Source organism: Chelon labrosus, assembly GCF_963514085.1.
Source record: "Chelon labrosus genome assembly, chromosome: 23".
NCBI classification, from domain to species: Eukaryota; Metazoa; Chordata; class Actinopteri; order Mugiliformes; family Mugilidae; genus Chelon; species Chelon labrosus.
In genome coordinates this window covers 6,534,455-6,558,977 of record NC_140356.1, presented here as the reverse complement: position 1 = coordinate 6,558,977, position 24,523 = coordinate 6,534,455, and the positions used below count along the sequence as shown (strand labels likewise).

Here is a 24,523-nt window from a genome sequence, read left to right as displayed (position 1 = left end):
GAGCAAATGGCCTCCACCAGGCGGCTAGCATGAGTCCAGGTTGCAGGACCCGAGTGCGTACCAAGAAGGCAAAGAAAGAAAGAAAGGAAAATGTCATCAGGAAAGAAAAAGTCAACATGAATTCAGGCTTTTCGATATCACAAACAAAATGTCAACAACATTTATACACTATTACTTACACTTCTCGGTGTCAACTACCGCTTGAACCAGATCTTCATCCGAGGGCTAATCAGAAGGCTTGGAGGGAAGAGCTGGTCTGAGGGCGTCTGTAATTAAGAACAACAAAGGAGATATCAAATCAATAGAAAACACAGCAATTAAAGTTCTGTATTTCACACATGCTGAACTGGAGCTCACCTGGAAACACAGGCTTTTGGGCCAACAGCTTCCTGAGCTTGGCCATCGTTTCCCCTGCAGACAGAGAACACCGCCCGCTGACAAAAGCTGCAAATCTGAAAAGTGGCAACATGGCAAATACCAACATTTCTCCACAAAGGTTGTTCGAGGCCAGCAAATTCAGACAACTGCAAAGTGAAATACATACTGCAGTGCACTTTTGCCTGTCTGGCTTGCAGAGACAGAGGCTATGCTGCTGGTGGCTGTGGTGGTTTTCTCCATCTACGTGCCTGGAGCTGGTGCCTTCTTCTGCAGGTAGTTGACAAATCTGTGCAGATCAGACCAAATGTCAGATGAAAATCACTAACTTTGTGTTTTATTGTTAGAATGTTAGACATTTACATACCAGATGTTTGAGCGGTCCTCTTATAGAGGCTCAGTAGGGTCTCAAATTTAATGTCCCTAAAGCCAACAAGAGCCTGTCCCTCCTGACTGGGTTGGAGGGACCTCACCCATGCCTCCTCAAATGCCCGGTTGAACCTGACAGCCTCCGCAAAGTCAGGGTAGGCTGAGGAGTAACAGGTGAAGTCATTCTACGACTACAAGAACCGTGGTTAAAACAGTCAACTGACTTCACGCATGACATCTGTTTGAATATGGCCCTGCCCTCTCTCTCTCCCTCTGGTGGGGGCGACCAGATGTACGAAGTCGTGCACATCATTCTCCAGCAGCTAGTAGAAGGTCTGCCAAACTGGACCAGAGATGACGTGGGCCTCCACCTCCTCCGCTTGTTTGTCCCGGTAGCCCACCAGCCGTGAGCCAAGGTCCTGAGCCTAATTTGAGGCCTTCAGGAGAAAGGTTCCTGAAATTAGGATGCTCCATCTAAACAGAGGTCAAGGAATACGATCAGTGTGGTGCAGTAAACATTAAGAGTGAATATACATATAGATGCATGATTTAAAACATACAGTGTCTCCTGTCAAAATGCTAGCAATCTATAATACAACAGAGGAGAAGACAAAGCAGCGTTACAGTGTTGTTACAGCTCATAGTGTTCACTTCATCATTAGTCTCATCATATTATCAGCCTTCTGAGGAGCCCTCGGATGAAGAGCAGTTGTTGACACCGAGCAGTGTAAGTAACAGTTATTGTTGAGATGTTTTGTTTGTAATAGAGAAAAGCTTGAATTCACGCCGACTTGTGCTTTTCCATCTTTATAAACGTCATCAGAGAAAGACCGGAGACGAGACAGTAAGAGACAGTAATCCCAAACGTGGGATAAATAAACATATCTTATGTCTTATTGATAGAACTTTTTGGAAAGAGCAGTGCAGTATCAAGATGTGGTTTTCCAGTGGCAGTAATCGGTCAGCAGGGGTGCTGTTTGACTAGATAAACCTTCAAGCGTGCTATTGTACATGTCTGAGGGATTATTTTGGGATAGAATACATAAAAAAAAAATTCAAAATGAGGAACGCTTCACGAATTTGCGTGTCATCCTTGCGCAGGGGCCATGCTAATCTTCTCTGTATCGTTCCAATTTTAGTATATGTGCTACCGAAGTAACACGACAATCTCAAGGAACTGAGTGCTATATATACGGGCTTGCCCTTCAATCCCCCAAACTGAGGGTTTCAAACGTTCACGGGACTTGAGCATATATTTGTGTGTGAACAGTGTTGCCAGGACTGTTATGAATATGTAACAAATCATGTTATAATTCACACTGGTTGAGTGTGACGTTGTTTAGGTCTGTTCCTGGAAGTCCAGGTTCAGTTGGAGCCTCTGAGGGTTACAGAGGCATGATGGGAGATTTAGACAGGCTGGATTACGCAAGGCGATAATGATTGGATGGCGGAAGGCGCCGGAACAAAAGCCTGAGTCAACAACCCTCCTCCAACACCCCTGCTGGAGGGACCTGCAACCCCCGACCAACCCCCCACTAGCCCTCCAGGGTCAGAGCGTGTCGGTAGAAAGTACGGAGAACAGTGTGAGTCAGTGGATTAAAACCGGTCTCTTCTGGTATAACTGACGCCATTCAGCTGCCTTCAAGCCAGAAGCAACAAGGGAGGACTCGCTGTAGAAAAATGTGCTTACCATGTGGATCCTGCAGCATAACTGAAGCCATGGGACTTCAACATATGAAGCCAGACAGGACTTGAACACTCGCTACGATTGTATGTGTGGATAAAAACCTACCTATTGTGCTTTTCGTTCTCCTGGCAAATTCTCTGAATCAGCACCTGATCTGGACTGAGTTTTTTGTGTCTTTTCTGAACATTAGATGTGTTTATGTGAAGGTTTGCTTTTTTAGAATCTGCTTTAATTAAAATCAAAAGCCAACAGCTGCAGATTCAGTGAATTGCCTCAGTGTAACATTGTTTGATGTGCTGGAGCGCTGGACTGCAAAGGCTAAAACTAGTTTGTACTACTTCTTACAGTCAGATCTCAATAAATAGTTAATGATTTGTCAGAAACACTGGACATGTGTGAAGGTGTCCAGTGTCGGCTAATTAAGCCTACAATTAACAGACAGTAAGTCTGCATTCAGTGTCTTTATTCTATATTTCAAACTGGTGAAAGGAGGAAACTGCTTCGCTTAAATTCAAAAAACTGCAGTTTCACTGACCTGCCACAGAGTGTCGCTGTCTGACCACTGTGCTGACGTGTTTGACGTCAAAGCCTGGAAAAACAGACAAGAAAAACACTGTTTATGTCACAGAGAAGATAATAAATAAATATAAAATCTTACACCTTTCATTTATTTTTTACATATATGTCAGACCCAAATGCCAGTCAGTATGTTTTGCACCTGTGTGAGAAGAGATATAACTCTCCATACCAGCAGATGGCAGTCATTCAAAATGGGAAACCGGAAGAGCTTCTATTAGCTAGCAGGATAGGAAGCTCTAAAACCGTCGAACTGGCCTCTCCTGAATCATGCTAATCAGTGGGTCTACAGATTATTCATTCTAGCTGTTCTTGTCGCTGGGAAAATATCGGTGCATTTCAATGTGTAGATTAGATCAAGTTGTAAAACGAGAAGAGCTTCCTTGTTATTTTCGCCACTTCCGCATTTCTTGTCATGCGCTGCTTCGCTAAGACGAGCAGCCAATCAAAGTGATCTGCGTCACAGACACCGCTGACCGACAGGCACCACAGACACACATGTCCTTTCCCATGGACCAAATGCCAACAGCAAAAAGCAAACACTATCCAAATTCAAAAGAAATATTGGTTAAAATAAATAAAGTATAAACTACCAAATTAGTCAAATGATTTAATAGTGTTCTATTGTGATGGGTAAGTTTTGAGTGCCACAATTTGTGGTACTAACCGATAGATCCAGTGCAACAAAACAGGTCTAAACTAGTTTATATTCACTCTTTTAATCTGATATAAATAAAAGTTTAAGAAGTATCCACTTGAAGTTTATTCTGCACTTACTGGTTGTTGGTTTAAAAAAAAAAAAAATCTGATTTCAAGAAACTGGCTCAATTCCTCAAAAGTAAAAACACAATCTGAAGTTTATTACTTTGTCAAGTCTCTTGCAAAAAGAAACATGCTCTTTCTTCGCACCGTCAAAACCATAGACAAACAGCTAACATATACTCATGTCTTCCAGAGCATCAAGTAAAAAGTGATGTGATAATTAAAAACTCCACCATTAAAAGTGTTCATGTATGTTTTGGCCCTAAATGTGGAAGTATGTTTCCCTTTTCTCGTTTGGAGAGAGTCCAGGGTTTTTTGTCTCACAATAGCATTTACAGTCCCACATGTGCCATAGAGTTCATCGATGTGTGTATCTATATATATATATATATATAATGAGAATCACAACAAAGACGGTCAGTACACAGACACTCAAGGGTAACAAATGAATTGTTCATTTGTTACTGAAATGTTCAGTAACAAATGTTCAGCTGAACAGCTGTACAGTGTTCAGCTGAAGTGGCACATAGTAAGTGTGAGTGTGAACAGAAACTAAATGGTAATCAGGCTTTTTGAAGGCTAGTGTTTCTAGGTAAACAAAGTAGGTCAAAATACTGTTCTTTTTCCCCCATCCATTTTCCATCACATACACCAGGCAGTCAGCCAATGCCATTGCAAATGAAAATACACATTAAAAACAACTTTAATTTGATAAGTCTGTAAGAGACCTGTAATGAATGAAAAAAAGTTTAACAAGAGCTAACGTTGAATTTGTTGCTTCCTGCTGTTTGCAGGAGTCTTTCCTCGGAGGTGATTAAATACCTACAGCAACACATACCTGAAGGATTCACGTGATCCCCCCAGTTTCTTAGCCAACTTACTTTAAGTGAAGCCCTGATAGGAGACCGGTATTTTATTAATTTCAATTTATATTACTAGAGACAAGTGAGCTGTCACACACACATTCGCATCACGGCTGTCTGGACATTTTATTTTATTGGAAGATTGTATCCACAATTTCTATATTTCTATATTTATTCTATAATATAGTTTCTATATTTTATTTTATTAAATTTTATTTTAGGAGTAACAACACCGAAGCAAATTCCTTGTAGGCTATGTACGATCATGCTTGGCAATAAAGTCTTTTCTGATTCTGAATCTGATGATTTCCAAGTTTGCGAAATATTAAATGGAGTGATAAAAAATGTTTGTTTTTTTTTGTTTTTTTGTTGGGATGTTTAATTAAATGCAGTTACTGTTTCGTGAAGTTAACTGTAAGTGACCTCGTCAAATGTTGCTAGCTTAATGTCACCGTTAGCCAGCTGCTGTTAGATAATTAGCCAGGTGTGTCTGACGCAGACAACTTAGTGCACAATGGGGAACTAAACAAAACAATTTTTTCAAGTTTGGAAAAACTAAAAAGAAGCAACAACTTACCTGTTTAACACCGCAGCAACTTATCGAGTCGTAACCAGGAGTAAATCTTATCTTGTTTGCTTTTGACGAATTTTCTCCTCCATCTTCTTCGTTTTTTTGTCCTCACAGTGAAGGCGCGCTCGTTAATCATATGCCCGGCGACTTGCATGGGCGGGAATTTATGGTTACAAAGTGATGTGATTTGTTTGTCAAAAGACACGATTTTTTATTATTATTATTTCCAAAAAAGATACCAAAATATTAAATCTCTTATAAGAACAGCATTAATGCTATGGCATATTTTTTTTTTTACGTTGTTGTTGTTGTTTTATGTTTGGTCTGGCGGGAGGGAGGGGTGTGGTCATTCTATAGGGTTCCATGGTGTAATGGTTAGCACTCTGGACTCTGAATCCAGCGATCCGAGTTCAAATCTCGGTGGGACCTAATCTTCATACTTGTTGTATTCATAAACTATTGGCCCACTACTCCAAGTGTACACACTATGAAGAGAAATTACCCCATGCAATGTTATGCACAGTGCCATGTACACTGTAAAATGCTGCCTTTGTTTAGGTGTTTTTGCAGATTATGACTGTTAGAGCGTACACAACACAGGTGCTATACTCTTAAAAAAAAAAAAAAAAGCAACCACAGCCAATTAGTCACAAATCGAGGTTTATCATACCAGTGTTTGCTAGATGAGTGACAACAACAAAAATTCAAACAATGCACAAACTGAATTAATTTTTTAACTGATATCCACAGACCAAATGCACATATAGTATTGTGAAATGCTGAACAGTGATGAGTCAGCCATAAGGTAGTCTGTATTTTCCAGTGTCATGTTGTATGTGAAACCACAACAGTTTGTGGAAAATGAAAAACGATCGATGTCAGCAACCTGTCAGCACCTTAGACCGGTTGGCCATCCGTACTGAAAACGTCATATCCGGTCAAAGGCCATTGGCCACAAGTAAATGGTTTAGATGACCGTATAGCCTGGACAGTTTTGGTGTACGTAGTAACACATGATTAAATTGTCTTATTGCATGAGTAATTGGCACAGAGTTGTGTTTTAACTCAAACGCAAACACTTTGACCCAATGTCTAATAAGAAAGAGGCCACTGGTGGGCTTGACATCAGATTGGCACAGAAGGATCAGTCACTCAGTCATTCGCTGGAGTTCATGTGCCCCCTAGTGGACAGAAATTACTTAATGTAGCTTTAATCAATGCCAACACAGAAAACAACAGAAACAGAAAATAGTATAATATAATATAATACTTTCAAATTATGTAATTATTAAATAATATAATTATTCATATTATTGTTATATCAATGGTATAATAGCAATTTTTAAAGTTCATGGGAGATCAAAACAGATGAATGTCAGAAGTGGGATTCGAACCCACGCCTCCAGGGGAGACTGCGACCTGAACGCAGCGCCTTAGATCGCTCGGCCATCCTGACTGAAAAACGTCAGTTCCGGTCAAATTTCATTGGCCACACCGCCAGGGTTGCAAGGGCCATAGGCATGAGCTGCCTTTAAGCCATTCCTTGGCGAGAAGATGAAAAATGTAACGGCGGAAAAGAAGGAGCAGCCACTCAGTCATTCGCTGGAGTTCATGTGCCCCCTAGTGGACAGCAATTACTTAATGTAGCTTTAATCAATGCCAACACAGAAAACAATATATAATAGAATAGAATAGAATAGAATAGAATAGAATGTTTTCATATTATGTAAGTATTAAATAATATAATTATATATAATTATATTATCGTATTGCAATTTCTTAAAAAGAAGCAAGGGGTTCGTGTGTGTGTGTGTGTGTGTGTGTGAGAGAGAGAGAGAGAGACAGAGATGAGAGAGATGAGAGAGAGAGAGAGAGAGAGAAGAGCGGGCGAGCAAGAGAGAGAGAGAGAGAGAGAGAGAGAGAGAGAGAGAGAGCTAGGCTGTCACTGGCCGGTGCTGTGTGTGCAGCAGCAGCAGCAGCTCGGCTCTGGCAGCAGACGGCGGCCCATCTACCGCTTGCCTCTCTTCATTCCCATTCTCCCTCTCCTTTGATTTTTATTTTTTTGTTTGTTTGTTTCTTTTACACACTCGTTTCTTTTCTGTAGCCGCCTCGAAGAGATGTCCGCCAGACCGGGATTTTACCGGCAGGAGCTGAACAAGACTGTGTGGGAGGTTCCGGAGCGGTACCAGAACCTGACGCCGGTGGGCTCGGGAGCCTATGGCTCGGTGTGGTGAGTGTTTGTGTGCAGGGCGGGTGGAGGGGCGAGGCTGCACAGCCACAACAATTACCGTATATTAGTCATAATGCATCAGTACGTACAGCGATGTCTGCATGCCAGCTTTGTCAGGAAGGAACTGTAATAACTAATTGTTTTGGTTTCATGGTCTTCACTGAGGTCATTATTAATTTTTTATCATGTTGCATATAATAGCCTAATATTTCTATGTCCACTCTATGTCTGAGTGTGCAGATGAATAAGATTTCACAGTATGAAATGTTGTCACTCACATAGAAAGACACGGCAGGTCTGCAGGGCTTGTTTTCACCTCACTGCTCACTGTCTGCTGCTCCTGTATGTGTGGCAGGGATATAAAAAATGAGACAGCGTCAGTACAGGAATTTCCCAAACAACCCCCCTCCTCACCCTTACCCAACCCATACACAAGCAGACACACACACACACACAAACACACACACACACACACACACACCTACACTTACACACTTAAAATTGAAGAAGGATGGAGGAAGGGGGAAACCTGAATGCTTTTACAGTGCAAGTGCAAGACATCAAACTGCATGCATCATCATCATCCTCTTCCATATTCACTGTATACACCTGCAGACACTCTCCTTTGTTAATGTTGATGCAGACATAACCAGTCTTGCAGCATGCAGTTGCTTTTAAAATTGGTTTAGCCTGAATCAGCGGGTGGGATGCCGTTGCCATGGCGATGTGTCACAGTGATAACCTCCACTGACAGTCAATATTAATTAAGCTATTAACAGCAGGCCGGTGGCTGCCTAAGAAAATGCTGTTTGTATGTTCGTGTTACAAATCCCAGAGGAATAACCAGGACACAAATGAGATGTTAAAGATGATTTGGAAGTTGACAGCTCCACTGTGGCAGCGAAAAGTAACCACTGAGCCAGAAACAGTCTAAAACGCTTACACTGGCAGCAGGGCCAAACAGGCACAGAAAACCCAAAACTGTGTAGATGTATTGTGAGAGAAGAATCTTTCTGCATTGACATTATTTACAAGTTGGAATGAAAGCGACATTAAAACTGTACAAACTCAGCCTTTCCAGACTACAATGAGAAAAACCTAAAATTTTGGATCAGCTTTGCTAGGCTGCAAGTTCCCCAATCCTGTGATCCATTGTACCAAAAGTGATGAAAGTGGCAGAAGTTTTAACTGCAGAGAATCCAAGCCATTCTCCAGATGGCTGAGCCACACTATGCTGTTAAGGGGATAGTTTAAAATTGGCTCTTAAGTTGTTTTTTGTGTTTGGGCTTTCTCTTCATAGACAAAAAAAAAGTATTCATAACTTACATTTTTAATTTGGCCTACAATACTGGCTTTTGGTTTCACTTTGTAAGTTGTTTTAGTCACGGAAATGTAAATTATGTTGTGGATACAATCACTCTCTCACCACTGAGATATCATCGCATCTTATATTAGATTACACTCACATTCTAGCAAGAAAATGATACAGAGCTCTCATATGTTGGCCCGTTTAGCCACACCCCGAGCCTGCATCCTCAGAAGGGAGTTTTTATCTCCACAGCCGACTTCCTGTCACGTCAGATGTTAGTTAAGACACTGCTGCTCCAGCTCCAGATCCACTTTATGATTCAGCTTTTCACAGGAATATTTTGTACTATCTTGCCCATCTTTTAGCTTTTAAGTTCTGCTCACAGCAGCACTAGATGAAAAATGTAGAGAGCAGCCTCGATTAAGTGAACGAAGTGTACATATTTAAAGCTCAGTTTTTCTAGATTTCTAGATTGATTTCTGTTTTAAATACCCATGCCACAAAGATAATGTTATCAAAGCATCCATTCAAAATGAATATTGTCTTTGTTGACAGGAAAATGTTTCCCTAAGCAATGTGCCGTTCTCATGATCTCTAAAGGAGCACTCAGATTGTGTAAACATGGAAATCCCAATGCCAAAGCTAGAGCATGAAGAGCTTGATGCGTGACGTGTAAAGTATATATGATGTTGAGAATCATATACATATACCAGTGACCAGTGAGGTATATGAACTTTTCTGTTTGTGCTCTCCAGCCATTTTAATATGGCATACTACCAGAGAGATGAACTCCTACAATCCCTCTATCAACACCACCCATATTCAAAATATGGTCATATATATACTATATATTAAACTGGAGGGATTTTTACACTAATCATAATATAAAAATGAAAATGTTACAATATACTGTACTTTTCATATAGAGGAAAAGTTAGTTTGAATTCCTGGAGTAGCCAAAATCATGTATCCATTATTTTTAGCTATTTTGCTTTTTATCCACTAACATTAGCTACCTGATTTACCAGTTTATCCACAACTAAAAGGTTATTATTTTGTTTATATGCAACTTTATTAAGACTGCATTACATTTATCTATGTTTTCCATTCTATGCAATACATTAACATATCTAATTCAACCACTTATCTATCATTTTAGCTAACTATTTTAACCATTTGTCCATCAGCTTCATCGGCTCTCTTTTTCTGCCACATATTCATTGAATTAGTATTGTATTAATTTATCAGTACAGGCAATTTAGGCTATTCCAGACATTTTTCTATTATTATCAGCTATATAGCCCTATGTAGCTTTCAGTAAACTACTGAAGCCATTTGTCCTTATTTCAGTCAGTTATGCATTAGTATTAGCTTAATATTTCAGCCATGTAATCTTTACTTTTAGCTGACGATTTCAGGCCTTTGGCAAAGTACTTCAGCCATTTATCCATAACTTTGAGCTAAGTGTTTCAGCCATTTGTATATTACTGTCGGTTAGCTATAGTAGCCCTTTAGCCATGACTTTGAGCTAACCATTTAAGCAATTTGTTGCAGTTGGCTAGCAATATCAGCCAATGATTTTAAGCAACCTATTTCAGCCATTTGTTCGTCGCTGTTAGCTAGCTATATTAGCCATTTATCCATGACACTGAGCAAATCACTGTGGGATAAATTAAAAGATTATCTTATCTTAAACAATTATCTTATCTTATCTCTGCTTACTAGCTGTATTAGCCATTTATCCATGACTATCCATCTGTTTTGGCCATTTGTAAATTACTTTTGGCTAACTACTTCAGCCATTTGTATCTTTGGCTAGTTACATCCATGACTTTGAGCTAACTATTTTAGCCATTTGTTCACTACTGTTGGCTAACTATATTAGCCATTTGTCCATTACTTTTGGCTGATAGTTTCAGCTTAACTGCAACACACAGTCTTCATGTGTTATTTCTAAGTGGATGTATTTTTTTCTAAACAAATCATTTTAAAAAACACACATCTTCTTAGAATGAATTATGTTGGAGGTGTTTTTGTTCCCTTGTCTTATGGACACAACACTCTGAGCTGAACTAATGCTAATACTAGCATTTGTGAAACGCCTAGAGTTTACTAAATTATACAAATACACAAAGGGCATTCCTCCACACACCACTGAGCACTTCACTGCATTGTTAATGTTGATCTCCAGCCATTGTCACTGACTTTCTCATGCCAAGACTTGATTAGCAAACAGTGGGGGGATGGGAGTTAAGGGTAAGACATCTGTACGCGTTGTGTCATGATGGGGGTAGGATACTCTCACAGTCTACATCTTGAGATGCACAGTAAAACAGCTAGCATCATTTATCTCAAATGAGCAGCTTGTTCTCTCAGGAAACCTCTTAAGACCGCAGGCCTTAGGTCAAGGATCCGACATGCTCATATAATCCATTATGGCTAGCTGAAGAACTTACACCCCTATCACTGTTAGCAGAGGGGGAATGGAAAGAAGAGTGAAGAGAATGGTACATTAGGACTAAGGGAGTATAATAGCTACTGGAGATATTTTATAGCTGCAAAGCACATGAGAGACCAGACACTAGAGCAAGTATAATCATAAATGCAAAGGCCAATTAATAATTTAACTTGTGCCACCCCTTCAATTTTGATAAGTCATTAAACAAAAAGTTTGGAGGACTGAACACTGTCAGCCTAATCCCAAGCATCTAATCCTGGCTCATTGTCTTCTCAATTTCCTGCCACGGGGGCCCTAATCCCATAGAATATTTTTGTTTCCGTTTCAGTTTCTCAAGACAAATATTGGGCCAGTTGTGTTATTGTACTGTTTGATGGAACATCTAGAGAAAACATGCACTAAGCTGATCAAGGCTGCTTTCATCTTATGACAGCATATGTGACATCTGTTCAGTAAACCAGAATTTTGGCACGAAGCCCCTCATTTGGATAACTATGAATAAAACATGACGAGTTCATTTTCTCCTGTCAAAAGTGTTATGTTGTTGCCAGTCGGCTTTTGGTTGGGAATTTGATAAACTGAGCAGAAAATGGAGTTCGGATGGATCTGAGTTGTTGCTGAAATTGTTTGGATAGATGGTGGTCGGCATGTAATTGCGGTGTAATTTAGAAAACACGTATGCATGTTGGCTGACTACTGAAGGCTGCAAATTGGGGTGTAATACTTAAAGAAATATTTTGTGCGGAGTTGAAACTGTTTGACTGGCTAGTGAATATATTGCCATCAATGTACTGATTCCGACATTTTGCTTGATCTGGTGTTTGTATTCACATTATCTGTCAGTAAAGTGAATATCTTTGAATTTGGACAATTAGTCAGACAAGAACAGATGTATAAAGATGTCAATTTGGACTTTAAAATGGACTGAATATATAGTTTTACAAATGTTTGTTCATTTAAAATGATTCTGCAGATCACCTGGCACTAAAAAAGAAAAGTGTATTGTCTTTTATGTCAAGAGTTTAAATCAATATCACCTTTGTATCTTTATAATAAATACAAATCTGCAGACAGCTGTTTGTCTGGCTTGGCAGAATTAAAGTAAACAGAGAGATACAACCTCAAGCTACAAGCTCTGTCCCAACCCTAATCCAGGCATGTCACTTAACCTGGCCCCTGCATAAGAATTTGTAAAACTGGCTTTTGCACAAATTATACAGATGTAAATTTGAAAGCTTTAAATGTGCCAGTAGGTGGATTTTGTCACTTTCATACAGAGCTAGAATGTCTTAAATTTGTGCTAAGCCTGGCTAATTATCCGAGGTTAAATATCCCATGTACAGACCTCAGAAGCCTAAAAATGAGGACAGCAGAGAAGTGCCAAATACTGCTCCTTGAAAGACCACTTGAGGCTGGCTGCAAAAGTGAGGAAATCCCCATAAACCCCCATGTTGAAATGCCCAACTTTACAGCAGAAATAAACATATTTACATCTTCAAATACTTATTGTCGGTCTTTATATACAGTCCATGCCAATCTTATCATGCGATTCTCAAAAACAAAGAAACTATCCTTCTAAATGCATGAAATTTGACGCAGTGTCTGTACCCTTCCCCCATGCGAAATATATGCAAATCATCTAGGGCTTCCCCTGGATTCCATCTCATTGAGTCAAATTTGCTCTTAAGATCAGATAACTAAATGTTCATAATGTTAACATGTTTGCTTTGGTGGATAAACAGTGTACTTGAATTATCTCACGCCAGATGCTAGCTGATCTTCCAACCTCTGCATCTGTGAAGACCGACGTGCATCTAGGGCTGGGGTATTAAAGGGATACTGAGACAAAAGGAGAGGGGAGAAATCAATGGCTTTAGCTCGACTGCGTGTGATGAGAGCAGCGCTGTCAGACCCATGTATGGAAGATGGCAGGGGAGGAAGGTATGTGTCAGGCGGTGAGGCCTGGTTCATGTCAGATGGAGGAGACGGGCTGCCGTCCTGGCCGAAGCCCGGCAGGGACATCCGGGCTGGCAGCAGGTGACTCAGAAAGCCACATGCATGCACTCGACCGTGCAAGAGTGTAGTTTACTCAAGCATGTGAGCATTATAGGACACAGAGAAACAGATACTGTAGTATTTATGCTGGGGTTCATATTGCGGAAAAAGCAGGATATATGCATCAGTTCGTGCACTTTTACTTTAATTGTGTCAAGGTGACCAGACGCTGTAGCTGCACACATTTGTTAAGCTGCTTGTGGTGCTAGGAACAAAATATAAGTCCTTACATCAGTAGTAGACAAAAAAGTCCCATTCGGACTTTTGTAGCATCTGTTTAAATGGCTAGGTTGTGTTTGTTGGTTATAATACAGATGGTCAGCTCAGGTTAGCCTGAAGATTTGCATTTAAATCCACACATACTGACATTTAAAGCTCACTATTTAACCCATCTTAACGCGGAGTAAATCCTTTTATCCATGCCACCTACTCCAGGTATGGTTACTTTGTCTAATTTTGCCCCAAGTTCAATGAGTTTTCCTTTCTGAAATGTCAAATGTTTTATTTGGGCGAGTGATTTTTTTATTGGTTTCATTACATCCTTGATCTCCCTAGAGCTCTACAGCATCAAACTGAGCTTGATATACCGAAAACTCCATTGATTTTGAGAGCAGGTTGGACTTTGAGTAAGCAAACGTGGTTTACGGTTTTTATCCTGTGAGTGAAAATCTAGCAAAAAGTTATATTCGATAAGTCGCATCCAGCCTCAGATGAAACCGACGGCTATATTTGGGTTTAGAAGCGTGCTGCACATTTTGCTGAAACAGCTGACGACAATGTGTTAAATAAGGAAAATCACTGGTACGTAAAAAGGTGAGGCAGCTTGTGGTTTCAGTGTAGGTATTGTGAATTGCTGAAAAACCCTTTAAGTGTGCAACACATCTTGAGAAATTCAGATGTAAGCGAGAGGGGATCTTACCTATAGTAAGGAATTAATACTACAGATATTATGACATACATTGAGCTGGATCTAAATATACAGTATAAATCTGTTCAGTGTTCCTTTTTACTCTACTTTAAAAGTCCACTTTTTTGGAGTCACTGTTTCACTTCTTGCTTTGTGCTCTATTTCTGCAGAGCATTTCTCAATTCTCACCCATGTTTCCTTCCTGTTTGTCTGTTCGGATGTGTGATGGCCACGATATTATTACTTCTGTGAGTTGCTGAAACCCTGGCAGGGCTGAAAAGACACCGGCACCACAAAGGCAGCGACATCAGCCGTGGCAGACTTTGGCGCTCAATGCGTGGAATTACATTTACATTTCAAAAGAGGCAGATGAAATACACTACTGGCACTGTTACAATATCTGACATCCTCACTTCTCTTATTCCACCACATCCTCTTTCACTCTCTGTGGCAGTCTCTGTGAGCCTGTCTCTCTCTTTTCCCCTCTCAAATATTAATCATCATTACCGGGTTCAAAGTGGGTTAGCTTAGCTTAGCATAAACTAAGAATTAATGGCACAGCTCAGGTGTGTTTAAATACATTTCAGCACATTTTTAACACTTCGTTTCTCTCTGTTTTCTCCAGTTCGGCATACGATGTGGTCTTGAGGCAAAAGGTTGCTGTGAAGAAGCTGTCCAGGCCTTTTCAGTCTCTGATCCACAGTCGCCGCTCGTACCGGGAACTCAGGCTGCTCAAGCACATGAAACACGAGAACGTTAGTGCTTCTTATAAAAATACCCAGAGCCAGACAGACGCAGCTCTCTGCATGTTTCCGCTCTGTTATTGATCAGCTCGGCTTGTGTCTGTCTCCATCTCTGCAGGTAATAGGGCTGCTGGACGTCTTCACACCTGCTGCAGCATTAGAGGACTTCAACGAACTGTAAATCTTTTCTCCCTTGGCGTTCACTACGAGCTGCACAGCTATCCACCTTTCCACCAGAAATTGATAATTGTTATTAGAGGGCGCGGTGATAGATACGAAGGCGATCCTAGGGGGGATTATGGGCTTGTAAGGATGTGTGATGGTTGCCATGGCAGCACGACCATGTTCTAACCGAGGCTTCCCACTGACTCTCGCACACGCTCTCTCCTCTTTTGCAGCTACCTGGTGACTAACCTGATGGGTGCAGACCTCAATAACATTGTCAAATTTCAGAGGTTGTCAGACGAGCACGTGCAGTTCCTAATTTACCAACTCCTCCGTGGCCTCAAGGTAATTTACTGCATCATGATTTATCGACTGCTTGCCTACGGCGTGGAACCTGCAAACAGTTTAGCAAACTCTGATGTACCCCACAGCACTCTTGGATGAACTAACCATTAGTTGTTTTAGTTGGATGCTAACTGTATGCTAACTGTATAGTAGTAATTCTCTCATACAGTTGGACTGTCAGCGTTAGGCTTGTTTGAATTTATGCAGCCTGGATAATAATATTAATAATAATGGAGGAATAGTTTACGCATTACTTTTAGCTATTTAATTTAATTGTTTGCTTATAGCTAACTGTTAAGACTTCTCTGCTCCATTTTATCACATATCCTCTGACAAGCTGTGCAATATTTGTTTTTAAGAGCTGTACACCTGTTGGAGTTTGTCATTATTTATGACGTCCCTTTTTTTCCCCACTTAACTTTACATATTTAACAGTTGGTTTCTCCCCACTGTAGTTAGTTAGTTAAGCTTGGTACTACAACTTTAAATATTTTTTGTACCCTTAATATATTTACTCTTATATAGTTTTTTAACTGTTATCATATTCTGTTTTTTATCTAATTAGTATTTTAGCAGTGTCTTTCTCTGCCACTGTAACAAATTTTCTATCGGGGATTGTTAAAGTCTTATCATATTTTACAGCTGAAGTGCCAAAAACTGCAGTTCCTCAAATGGCCACTTAGGGTGGCTCCGAAAGTGAGTCAATAAATACCCAAAGAGCCACCTGTACACAATAAACAACAGCCTCATATAAAAATAACTAAAACATTTTGCCTTTCCGGATGAAGTTTCATATGATTTACTGAATCATTTGTTTGTTAAGTTATGCTTAATTAAGGCCATCGCTGCTTTGAGTGAGAAGTGGTTCAAGCTCCACCTCTTTGCTCAGTTTTTGGATTTGTCAGGAGTTAAGCTTGGTTTGTAGCTGTGTGCTACTTCTTCGCTGTAGGTACGGCATAGCTCCAGAAACTACGGCATAGCCTATGCCGTCACCTGACATGCACCCCCACAGAAATGTAATTATGCATCACTACCACGCAGCCGGCAACGTCTGTGATTGAAGTGCATTTCCTTCATGTGCCTCAGCTGCCGGACAATTACCGAAAGCTCTCCCTCATTCAGCCTCCTACAAATAATATACTCAGATGTCGTCCATATGTTATGCACTGTAGTGATTTCAGTGAAAAAAACACTTATTAACTCCAACTCCAACATGGGTCGCTCAGCTCTGATCACCTTTGTAAAAAGTACAGAACAATAATAACACACCAGCTTACAGTTATAAATGCTTTCACCGGAGTAGCCCCCTATGGCAAAGGCTCCATATAGACCTTTTGCAGGCTTATAAACCAAGCACTAGGTGGAGTCAGGAACTGCCAAGGAGGCAGGGTCTGGAGTCACCACACTGAGCTTCAAAGTCATCTTCAAGAAACTTTTGGGTTCATCATGAGTCTTTCATTCATCTTTATATACAGTCAATGAAATAATCTATGGTTTGACTCACTGTAGTATACCATGCCTGATGTGAATGCAGCCTGTCAGCAATCTGTCTGAGGGAATTTGGAAATCCTAATCCGTGTTGCACAAGTAACATCCAGTGCTTGCCAGTTAACACTGAATCAGCCCAGCGGCCTGCAGAGGCCGGCTGGCCGTCTGTCTGGTTGCCATGGCATCAACAAAAGCAGTCTCCCTTTAGGCAGGAGCTAATATGGTGAACTGCACTGTTGACCTCTGTCTCCTTTATGTCCCCTCTCTCCTCTCTCCTCCCCCCACCCATTGCCTGTTGAACAGTACATCCATTCTGCGGGATTGATTCACAGAGTGAGTGCCTTCTCTTTGGTCATTTTGACCATCAAATTAGTACTTGTATCAAGAAAGTTCAAGCTATTTCATTATCATATCGTGTTTCACGACACCAGGTTTTTACAGCTAGATGTTTGTAACTTTATACACATTTATAGCAGTGTGAATTACGTGGCAGAAGATGATGTAAATGTTCCTTTAAATGTGCTTGGGGTTAAAAATGTTTCTCTGGTGAAATTCAGTACTGTGAAAAGCCACATTCAGCCATAAATAGAAAAGTCAATCGGATACTACAACCAGACTCAAAATAGATTGTGCAGCAAAGTTTTAATAAAACAAACAAACAGAGGAAGGCTATTATAATGAATGGTGCTCTTGAGTTGCAGATACATGTTTTCCCCTCTTCCTCTGTCTGTTTTGCTGTACTTCCCAGGACCTCAAGCCAAGTAATGTAGCAGTGAATGAGGACTGTGAGCTAAGGGTAAGCCTGGCCTTCAGTTTACATTTACAAATCCGTCACACATCCTTCCCAAGAACTCCATTAATAAGAAAAAATGTCTTCTTGTCTCACAGATTCTTGACTTTGGGTTAGCCAGACAGACAGACGATGAGATGACGGGATACGTGGCGACTCGCTGGTATCGAGCGCCAGAAATCATGCTGAACTGGATGCACTATAATCAGAATGGTGAGATAACATTCAATTATAGACATTTAATACCCCTTTTCAGTCGTTTTGGGAAGCAATAAAATGATTAATGAATGTTTGAACCTCTGGTGTTTTCTATTCCAGTTGATATTTGGTCAGTCGGATGCATTATGGGAGAGCTGCTGAAGGGAAAAGTCCTTTTTCCTGGCACTGATTGTATCCTTTATCTTCATTGGCACCGCAATTTGCAGCTTTTCTCTCTCTCTTCCATCAGCTCTTTAAAGCGGCCCGTGGATGCAGATCTCTTGTGGATTTGCATTACAATCCCAGAGCTTTCTGAGGGGGAGTCGTGTCACCAGAGAGTAACTAGGGAATGAATAGGTGCAGTCTCAAAAGGCTGATTTATCTAGGCTGTTGTATTCAGTGTCTAAGAGCAGAGCTAAAACGATTTTGATTTACTGATCTAGTGTGTTGTGAGACTTCTGACGCAGTGAAAACAACAGCTGACTTTCAACAAGGCTCTATCTCAGCATGTGACAAGACACTACAATGAGTCAAATCTTCCAAGTTGGCGATGGTTCATAAATCTTGATGACCTTTAACTCCTCCTGATCCAAGATATTGACCAGCTGAAGAGAATCATGGAGGTGGTTGGGACGCCGACACCGGAGCTGCTGAAGAAGATCTGTTCTGAACACGTGAGGCAGGGGGACAGGGAATGGGAATGTGACAATGCTTTATGCAAACACTAAAGAGCTGATTGACGAAAGCAGCCTGTTCTGATTGATTTGTCACTGCATTGTCATGGCTGGTGATTGAAGAGTCAATATGTGTGAGTGTCCTGGGTGACTGATCACTAACCGTTTGACTTCGTGTGATCCACGCTGTCAGATGAGAATGAGTTGAGCACTGGTCTATTTTTGCAGGCACAGAAGTACATCCAATCTCTGCCCTTCATGCCGCAACAAGACCTGGAAAAGATCTTTAGAGGAGCGAATCCACTGGGTGGGTGATGCACCACAGATTGGATTATCACCTTCTCGAATTCAATTGAAAACCAGAGATCTCTTTAAGACTGAAGTGGCTCACTCAATACTGAAAATTTGAAATTAAGTTACAGATTTTCCCTTTTAGATTAAGACTTGTTTCCTACCTCCTTCCATATCCCTAAATCACTGGTCTGTTTGTTCCTGCCTCTCTGTTAGCCGTTGATCTGCTGAAGCGCATGCTGGTTCTGGACTGTGATGGGAGGATCTCGGCCAGCGAGGCCCTATCCCACCCCTACTTCTCACAGTACCATGATCCAGATGACGAGCCGGAGGCCCCGCCTTACGACCAAACCCTGGAGAGCAAAGACAGAACTCTAGAAGAATGGAAAGGTGAAGTCCAAAATTCAAAACATCTAATGACCAATAGCTCAGCAAGGTTATAGAACACAATATTCCTGTAGTCCTTGCTGGAAGACAAGGTAATTAGACTGAAGTCAAGGCATTTGTTCAAAGGCATCATTTGGATTCTTTGAAATGGGATTGTATGAGGTACTTTTCCATAATCAGTGTATTACCTAGAGTAGATGGTGATTAGCAAGCCAATAATTTCTAGATGCAGACAGGAGTACTGGCATGAAGCCAACCGTGAACTGCTGTGGATGGAGTCAGGAGATAAATGACTTCTTTGACAAAAACTGTCCTTTTACCTCCTAGAACACAAGAGTTGCTGTTCTAATTGGTTAGTTTGGGTTATTGTGTGATTGAGTGTGTTTACAGCAACATCACACTGTGGTGGACCAAGAACCCTAGTGTTCTAGGAGGTAAAGGCAAAGCAAAATGACCGTTTGAGTTTGGTAGATTTGAAGAGAGATTTGAGTTCCTGTCAGAATAATCTCTTTTGAGGTGATAATATTTAAAATATAGTGCACACTAATGCAGATTATTTTTGTGGGATCTTCTTGAGGTGGCTAAAATATGTTTTGCTGCTAACCCCTATATACAGCAGTTGAGATCTTGGCTTCGGTTTATGCAAATTCCTCAAGTATACAGGTCAAAAGCTACCTCAGTGAAATTGTTTATGTTGTGTAAAGGGAAGTGAGAGAAAGGAGACAATATCTTCAAGCTGCGGAGCATTTTACTTTGGGGATTATGCAATGATTAGTTTAAGCTTGCACGGGTGTTACAGGAATGCTAACTACACCCACAAAGTAATATTTAATTTTTGGGATTTCGGGAAGTCATTTATAGCATCATACGTATGATTACATTTTGAGTAAGCAGGGAGTTTAATCCTGTAAAATGCCCCCAAGCTGATGTGAATCATGGAGGATACATTTCTGTCTTATTTTGAGTTAATTTCATAGACCAGTATATTAAGCAGGACAAGCCTTACCCTAAGCGTATTATGTTGTCCTTTGTCGTGACAAGTAAATTTTGCTTTTGCCATTTGCAATTTTCTCCATTCTTAATCAGGCCTCTTAACATTGCCCTTATTCCTCCTCTATATTTTCAGAGTTGGTATTCGAAGAGGTGAATAGTTTCAAAGCATCTGGAGGCAAGACTGACAGCCTTCAGGTGGAGCAGTAAGCCTCTTTCCGCTCTGCCTCAAGCTCTACCCATAGAAGGACCACGTACTCAGTAAATGAGAGAAGGACTGTGGAAAAGCAGCTGAAGGATCATGTTTGACCGCCTTGCCTGTCTATTTGAGCACCAGGTCAGGACGGCCTCCACGGGATCAGATGCACACATTTCAATACAGGGAGTATTTTAGAAAAAAAAAAAAAAAAAAAGATCTTTTCGGGTGACGAAAGTTGCTTCCTGTTATGTTTCCTCTCGCTGTGGGTGAAATGAGGAACCGTTCAACGCCAGGGATCGCAGGGGAAGTGAGGATTCATACGAGGGGGCAAGTTTATGCAACCGAACTGTGTTTACAGACTGACAGAGAATCGAACGGAGGAAAAAAAAAAAATGCACACTAGGATTTCCAAAGCAACGACAGGAACGCTGTCCCATCTCTCATCAAGACGAATGCCACGAACAGTCAATATTCATGTTTAAAGGCTTGCAGCAATGCCATTTCACCTCACGGAACTGCTTAGCATTTAGCCTGCGTGCATGATTTTTGTGCATTTTATCGTTACAGCATATAACTGGTACTGTATTATATTGTGTCTGTCACACTGGTATTAAACCAGTCTGAAGGGTAAGGGAGAGGCATTACCAGGATACGTGAGCAACTATCAACCTGTTCTGTCTTTATAATTTCAGTAAAAAATAATATTAAATACAAAAGCTACTGTTCTTCCGTGGATGAAAATCATCCTATCCTGCTTACAGAATAGTAAACACCAACTGTGCTATTAATTAGCAAGGTAATTAATATATGCCAAAGCTGCAGGCCTGTGTTTACAATGTGACCTTGCTTCTCATATACAGTTTCCGCGGATGGCCAATTGCTGATCACCTGTTGGATTTGGCACTGCTGTCAGGTTTCCATACTTCTCCGGTGTCTTTCACCGCCCCAGTTTTTGTTTACAATAATTCAAATTTTTTAGATGATTAGAAACAGTTTCTAGAAGGAGTGTGCTAGATAATAATCTCTCGCCACTCCACGTAAGCAAGAACTGGTCAAACACCACACCACCGATGAGTCACATAAGGCAGGCATGTTTGGCTGTTTGTGGCAACCAGGGAGCTCATTAGTCATCTTTCACATTACCTAAGCTTCTTTTTAGTTTCCATAACACTCGGGTGATACAAAGGAAACTGGCCGGTAATACGGCACCGGCCGTGTTCTTTACCTCTATGGTGTTGCAGTGTTGCTGAAGTTCACACCTTATAGCGCAATCGTGTCAAGCAACACCCTAACATTTATAGAAGACATGTGAGCTCAATGCATATGCAGATGATGTGTAATTCGTCTTGCTACAGACTGGAGTTTTAGTTCCCAAAATCTTTTTGCTGAGGCTGAAATAATCTGGTCACATTAAACCACAGCATGCACAGCCAACAAACCACATGCTAGCAGTGAAGGTCAGAGAAAATGTCAAGGGGTGAAATGCATGTAAAGTTCCGTGCGTCAAACTACCATACATACTAAAGGCGTTGCCACTTGGTTACCACTGCACAGATACGTTATATAGATACTAAAAATACATATGACAGTATGGAGGATACATGTCAAAGTTTTTCGAAGGTTTCATTATCTACATATGAGATCAACAACAGAGAAGTAAGCACTTTGAAGCCAGTTAACATTTCCGGTGATTAAATGATCATAAATAAGAAGCTTGCTTTATATCTGTATTCTAAGCTTGAGCATTGGATACCAAGCTCAGGTGTAAAGCAGATAAAACCTGTAATTTGGGGCCTAACTGAACCTCTAATGTCAAGAAGCATCCGCCATTGTGTCAGCTAACATGTTGCAATGAAGCTGATTATAGCCTAGCTTGGTTAAATTTTAGCTAGGTTTAAATCTGTTATAATTCTAATATAGTAGTATGACTACAGAATAATAATTTGATAATTTGAATTTACATTGCAGGTACAGGAAGTTAATTCAGTATTTTCAGAGACAAAGAACACACTGCAAGATAAGTGAAAACGAGTTAGCTCCTTTACATTCGGGTAACCTGGGTTCTTTGACTCCCTTAGGTAAAGTTTAACTCAACCAATGAGATTATTTCTGCCTCTAAGAAACATTAGAGCAACTAAAATGTCAATTAACTGCCTGGGAATTTCTTCGGACAAAAAAAGGATAAGAAATTTACTGTCCGCTATTTGTTTCTGCATTGGTTCACACTGGAGTATTAAATGTTGTTGCTACAGGTTGTCCACTACCACTGGATGCAAAGTGTCCAAATGAATCAAAACTGTGTGTCTCAGTCAAAGCGCATTAAAACTTTCTGAATGTTAAAGTGCTATGTGCTACTGTGGATGTCGTACATGTGGTGAAATTGAATAGCAAACTGAATGTATATGTATACTGTATGTATGTATGTACCGTATGTTATGAGTTAGAGGTGACTTCTGAACACATGGTGGCATGTGACTTCAGTGTAGCCATGAGTTTCAGGTCACTCAAATGAATGTCAGCTTTCAGTTTTCAAATGACTCGGATGATTTTCTCATTCATCAATAGCTAACTTGCAAGTTTTGGCTTTAACGAAATAAACACCGTCATTTCTGTTTGCCACTGTGTTCTTTGTCTCACATATTCTGTAATGAATATTGTCATACATGATCTTATACAGACTACACACATCTCTCTGGCTAGATTGAACCTTTCATTCCAATGAAAGGAAACTCAATGCCACAGCCTAGATCTTTTAGATAGTGTAATGTCCTTCCAAATATGCAGAAAGTGAGGGCAAAGATATTTCCACCATGACAATGGTGCTATGTACAAAGAATCCAAGATCCATAAAGCAGCATTTTTGCCTGCTTAGAGCCCTAACCACAGCCCCATTATGGAATCAGGCCTTATCATCGGTGCCTGATATTATGCAATTCCTTGAAGCCTGTAAAATCCTGTGGAAAACCTTTTCACAATAAATACTTTCTAGCAAAATAGCGGCACCCACAGTTTGGGAATATTATGGAATATGTGGTGAATTAGTATTGTATAGAATAGTATCATACACTGCCTGGCCAAAAAAAAAAGTCGCCACCAAAAAAAAAGGTCACTGGACCGCCTTTAACTTTGACTACGGCACACATTCGCTGTGGCGTTGTTTCAATAAGCTTCTGCAATGTCATAAGATTTATTTCCATCCAGTGTTGCATTCATTTTTCACCAAGATCTTGTATTGATGATGGGAGCCTTGTCCAGCACATCCCAAAGATTCTCAATGGGGTTAAGGTCTGGACTCTGTGGTGGCCAATCCATGTGCGAAAATTATGTCTTATGCTCTCTGAAGTACTCTTTCACAATTTGAGCCCCATGAATCCTGGCATTGTCATCTTGAAATATGCCCGTGCCATCAGGGAAGAAAAAAATCCATTGATGGAATAACCTGGTCATTCAGTATATTCAGGTAGTCAGCTGACCTCATTCTTTGGACACATAATGTTGCTGAACCTAGACCTGACCAACTGCAGCAACCCCAGATCATAGCACTGCCCCCACAGGCTTGTACAGTAGACACTAGGCATGATGGGTGCATCACTTCATCTGCCTCTCTTCTTACCCTGATGCCCCCATCACTCTGGAACAGGGTAAATCTGGACTCATCAGACCACATGACCTTCTTCCATTGCTCCAGAGTCCAATCTTTATGCTCCCTAGTAATCTGAAGCCTTTTTTTCCAGTTAGCCTCACTGATTAGTGGTTTTCTTAAGGCTACGCAGCTGTTCAGTCCCAATCCCTTGAGTTCCCGTCTTATCAAACGTATGGAAATGCTCTTACTTTCACTATTAAACATAGCCCTGAGTTCTACTGTTGTTTTTCTTTGATTTGATTTCACCAAACATTTAAGTGATCACAGATCTTCCTCAAAGACGATGGTTCCCCACTATCCTTCCAGTTTCTAATAATGCGTTGGACAGTTCTTAACCAAATTTTAGTAGTTTCTACAATCTCCTTAGATTTTTTCTCTGCTTGATGCATGCCAATGAATTGACCCTTATCAAACAGACTAACATCTTTCCCACGACCATGTCAACTAC

At 40.7% G+C, this 24,523-nt stretch overlaps 1 protein-coding gene across 1 annotated transcript; it reads left to right on the top strand.

Annotated features, from left to right (window-relative positions):
- Window positions 1-7,158: 7,158 nt before the first annotated feature.
- On the top strand, window positions 7,159-23,241 carry mapk11 (mitogen-activated protein kinase 11). Its single transcript, XM_084573419.1, has 12 exons — window positions 7,159-7,433; window positions 14,788-14,917; window positions 15,024-15,082; window positions 15,304-15,415; window positions 17,207-17,236; window positions 17,652-17,699; window positions 17,792-17,906; window positions 18,012-18,083; window positions 18,486-18,565; window positions 18,794-18,872; window positions 19,073-19,246; window positions 20,370-23,241. Exons 1-12 carry the CDS (start codon window positions 7,321-7,323, stop codon window positions 20,441-20,443), a joined length of 1,086 nt encoding a protein of 361 aa, XP_084429545.1. The 5' UTR covers window positions 7,159-7,320; the 3' UTR covers window positions 20,444-23,241.
- Window positions 23,242-24,523: the final 1,282 nt, after the last annotated feature.